Source organism: Amphimedon queenslandica, unplaced genomic scaffold (genome assembly GCF_000090795.2).
Source record: "Amphimedon queenslandica unplaced genomic scaffold, v1.1 AMPQUscaffold_11722_Cont14137, whole genome shotgun sequence".
NCBI classification, from domain to species: Eukaryota; Metazoa; Porifera; class Demospongiae; order Haplosclerida; family Niphatidae; genus Amphimedon; species Amphimedon queenslandica.
In genome coordinates, this window is record NW_003548036.1 from 7,211 (window position 1) to 11,537 (window position 4,327).

The 4,327-nt window shown below is 33.7% G+C and overlaps 1 protein-coding gene across 1 annotated transcript; it reads left to right on the forward strand.

Moving 5' to 3' along the window:
- Positions 1 to 305: 305 nt before the first annotated feature.
- LOC105315130 (putative ankyrin repeat protein RF_0950) lies at positions 306 to 3,658 on the forward strand (the record flags this gene model as incomplete). Its single annotated transcript, XM_020005110.1, has 4 exons — positions 306 to 429; positions 852 to 953; positions 2,478 to 2,585; positions 3,563 to 3,658. Coding segments are annotated over 4 exons (430 nt in total), but the record flags the coding sequence as incomplete, so codon positions are not given.
- Between the last annotated feature and the right edge of the window lie 669 nt (positions 3,659 to 4,327).

Here is a 4,327-nt window from a genome sequence, read left to right on the forward strand (position 1 = left end):
TCATGGCAATTCAAAGGGTGCAAAGGACAGTAAGTACCCCAGCATCAAGGGTCGCATGTTTGAATAGACTTACAGACTTTTTTTGTGATTTTTCCCTGTTATAATCACAATTCTCAGTCTGCCTTGACTGTGTTTTACTATAGTATGGGATTGTTTCGGCAACAAGAATTAATTTGTCATTTGCACTGTATAAGTGCCACAGGCCTACCCTGGTTTAATGAGTGCATGTTTTAGCAACAAATTGACAATGCATCTTGTTAAATTTACATTTCAACCTCATGCAGTTAATTGGGAAAGTATTATAGTATTATTTTGTTATTACAGGATGGAGATACTGCTCTTATTGTATCAGCAAGAGGAGGAGACTATGAGACTGTAAAATTACTGCTGGATAATGAAGCTGATCCAAATGTACAAGAATGGGATAATGTTAGTATTTTACATGCATTGCATGTGTACCTCATAGTATCATTTACATGTATACTGACAATGTGTACTGCATGTTCATTAATATATGTACATGTACATTATATTAGCAGCAAGTATGATAAGCTTAGGATAGACAAAAAGAAAATGACAAAATAATGTATTACTTTGCAAACGACACCCGCCTATTAAGAACAACATAACTTTTGCGACTTAGTTTAGCAGCCTTAAATTGATTCCGTGCTTAAATTTAAATGGTTCATTGCTGCAGGTGTACCTGTAGTTGTAGCCTTTTACATGTAGGCTTGTGTGTACTATGTTTGTGTTTTGTTACTGTTGTTCAGTTCATATCCATTAACATGTTAAACCACACCGATTGGTATTAATAGCAAATTTGTCATTTTTTATCATTTAAATTATATTAGGAACATGGTACTACAGCACTGATGGCAGCAATAAACAACAAACATCATCATGTGGTGGAACTTTTATTAACCAAAGGAGCTGACCCAAACATAATGGATAATGTGAGTAACTGAGTATTGTACATGTACATGCATGTAATAACATGTTTAATGCACTGTTAGTCAATATCAGCATTGTAGCTTAAAATGTATATAGTCAAAGCCAGCATTCATTAAGCAACTTGTTTGTGGCTACTTTGATCTTGTGAATAAATTTAAATCAACTTGTAAAACAGATTTCCATTCCTAGATTACAAGATCAAAGTAACCACAAATGTTGCTAGCATGTTGCTTAGTATAAATTTGGAGAAGTTGTATACTATATACTGGTTTATTTTTGTGGTGGAAAATTTTCATAAACCTTCCATTTTAAGATTTTGCAAAATTAATTTTTGCAAATAGCTTACCGACTGCACCACATGGCAATGGAGATGCTAAATTTCATGGTGAAAAATTTTTGCAACAAAGCAAAAAAACTCAAAATTAACTACAATATTTCACCACAAAAATACAAGGGTATACGGTATTTGACAAATAAGTGGAATGACTAGTTTTTGGTGATTCAGTTTTAATTATGCAAGTTTGTGGCATGTGCCTTTAAACATGCATGCACGAAATAATGCATTTTTATTTTGATGAATGGCTGTCACAAATTACCAAATTGATTCTCTCCCTAAATTATCAGCTATGCAGTAGTTATATTGTTGTACCAGGTTCTGCCTAGAAAAAATTAGAGGTGGTCGGAGACTAATATTATTTCTTTTAAATTTATGTATGCCATACTAGTAGACTACAATATCATGCTTTATGTATGGTTATTGGGGTGAGCCTGAGCTCACCCCACTAAGGCGAGAAAGTGTTTGTTTATATGTATGTATGTACGGGCAGGTCGTCTAACTATTATTAAAGTTAAATAACCTAATCTTCATTGAAACAGGTGTGGTCACAATAAATAAAAGGCGGCTGTCAGCTTAATTGCAGCAAACAGTCAGCAAGATAAGACTAAACTGCTGTATAAAAACTTCTCTAGCAAGAATAAAGGTTGGAAAGGCAGATATACAGTCTTTTCCTTATTATAAAGGACTCTGATAAGTTTTTAATGCAAGTGAGAAAGTTTCATGTACTGTAGCCTAGCTGCAAGGTGAGATCTATTCTAGGTGATGTTTCTTCTCTAGCTGCAAGCCTAGGTTAACAAAGCAGATGCACAATCTTTTAGTATGATTTGTGCAGTGACTCCTTCTAAGCATGTTTAATGCATCAGTAAGATAAGTTTAATTGCTGCAGACTGAGATTCTTGAGTGTTGCATGAAGTGACTAGATCTACTGTTTAGCCTTCAACTTGTATAGTTGCTTTGCTTGCTCATATATCATACAGCACATAGATAATCTATGCCTTGCTTAGGCTCGCCCCCTTAATGTACTGCAATCTCCCTAGTTAATATTAATTGTATGGATGGTCTAAGTGATGAACTGGTTGTTCATTTGTTGAGACAGTTGTACTGACCACCCCCGACCACCTTAGGCAGAACTTTGGTTGTATGCTATTCAAAGTATTATTGTACATGTAGTATTATTTTATTTTTACAGGAAGGTGATATTGCTCTTATTGTATCAGCAAGAGGAGGAGACTATGAGACTGTAAAAGTACTGTTGGATAATGGAGCTGATCCAAACATAGGCCAAAAATTTGATTGTGTTAGTATTATAAATGTACTTCATGTTCATTAATGCATGTACATTAGAATAGCAGAAAACATGTTTTTTTGTGGGCTTGAGCATAGCAACAAATAATAAACTCTTGAATTATTAATTATTTATTACTATCTAATACCACACCTGTTCATTATTTAATTGATTGCTTTACTTGTTCCAAAGATGCTCTTGTACTTAATTTATAGTTTTGCCTTCTTGTATCACATTTAACGGCCATGCTGTCAGTTTGCAGCCACACCCAAACACCCCCACATTTAATTAGACTATGAAGAATGCAATCAAAACTACTGTATAGCAATCAAAACTATCTAAGCAAGTAACTTTTAATACAGTGGTAATATGCAGGACAAAATAATAGTTTTGAAATCATGCATGTAAAACAAGATTAATATTGTTTTTCTTTGTTTTGGCGGGGCCAATGCACCATCGGTGTCTCGTTAAGTAATGATCTTTATCTACAGGCTTTCACCTGTAGTTTACAGTACATGTGAAAGAAATATGTGTGATCCCAATTTTAGTGTAGTAATAAAAGTTAATAAAAAATAATGATTTGTCTTTAGTTGAAAGTTTTGGCAATAATTGGATCAGTTGTGATAAAAATTATTATAGTGTGCTTTGTAGTTGTAATAATCAGGAATTTTGATTCATTTCAGCTTGTGTACTCAAGATAGCTTAAACCTTAGAAATTACAAAAACACATGGACTAGATGAGTGCAGTCCCTTCCCACAACAGAAATAATGCCACCAAATTGAATTCCCCACCCAATATAAAGTTTAACCTGACAAAATGCCACTATACAGTAATTTAAGTTTGTCTTGGTGTAGTGCAATGTAACATTCTAAAACACACTATGTATACAAGTACATGTACATGTACCTTGTATATGTACACGTACATCTCCATGTTGCTTTTGTGTGTTTAACTTTAAAATTTGCATATTCTTACATTGTTACTATAGTTTAATTCACCACTGATTGAAGCAACAGCAAAAGGATATTATCAAGTGGTGGAACTTTTATTAACCAAAGGAGCTGATCCAAACTTTATAAGTGAAGTGAGTTACTAACAACATGATAATACATACATGTATACATGTACATGTAGATAGCTATAAATGGTATCATAGCACTTTGTATAAAATCTTACATGTTTAGTATACTGGTACACCACTGACTGTAGCAGCAAAAAAGGACATCATCTTGTAGTTGAACTTTTATTATCCAAAGGAACTAATCCATGCTGTATAGGAGGAAATTTTAGAGGAAATTAAATTTTGCAAGTTTGGCATTTTGATAGCCATTCACCGAAACAAAAATCTGCCATTTTGAGCCTTTATATGCATGCTCAATGGCACATGGCCACAAATTTGCCAAATTAAAATTCACCAATCGCCAAAATTTAGCAATTTGCCAAATTTGTACATGTACATGTGCTGCTGTAGATCAGAAAATTTTTGTGTGAAAAGTAATTGGTGTGGAATTTTTTCAAGTCATTTTATTTTCGTTGGTTGACCAATCCATAAATTTTTTTAACACAAAAAATTCTTGTTGCATCATAAACTGGACACATAGCTATTCATTCTTGATAAGATGGACAATGACATTAATGAATTAACACCATTGAATGACAGCATTGAGTGGGAGTTTTAGGACTTCTTTGTGCTTTTAGAAGAGCCTTGTGTGTGCACTGGTGCACGTTGGTAATCTGATTATATGCTAGCTGT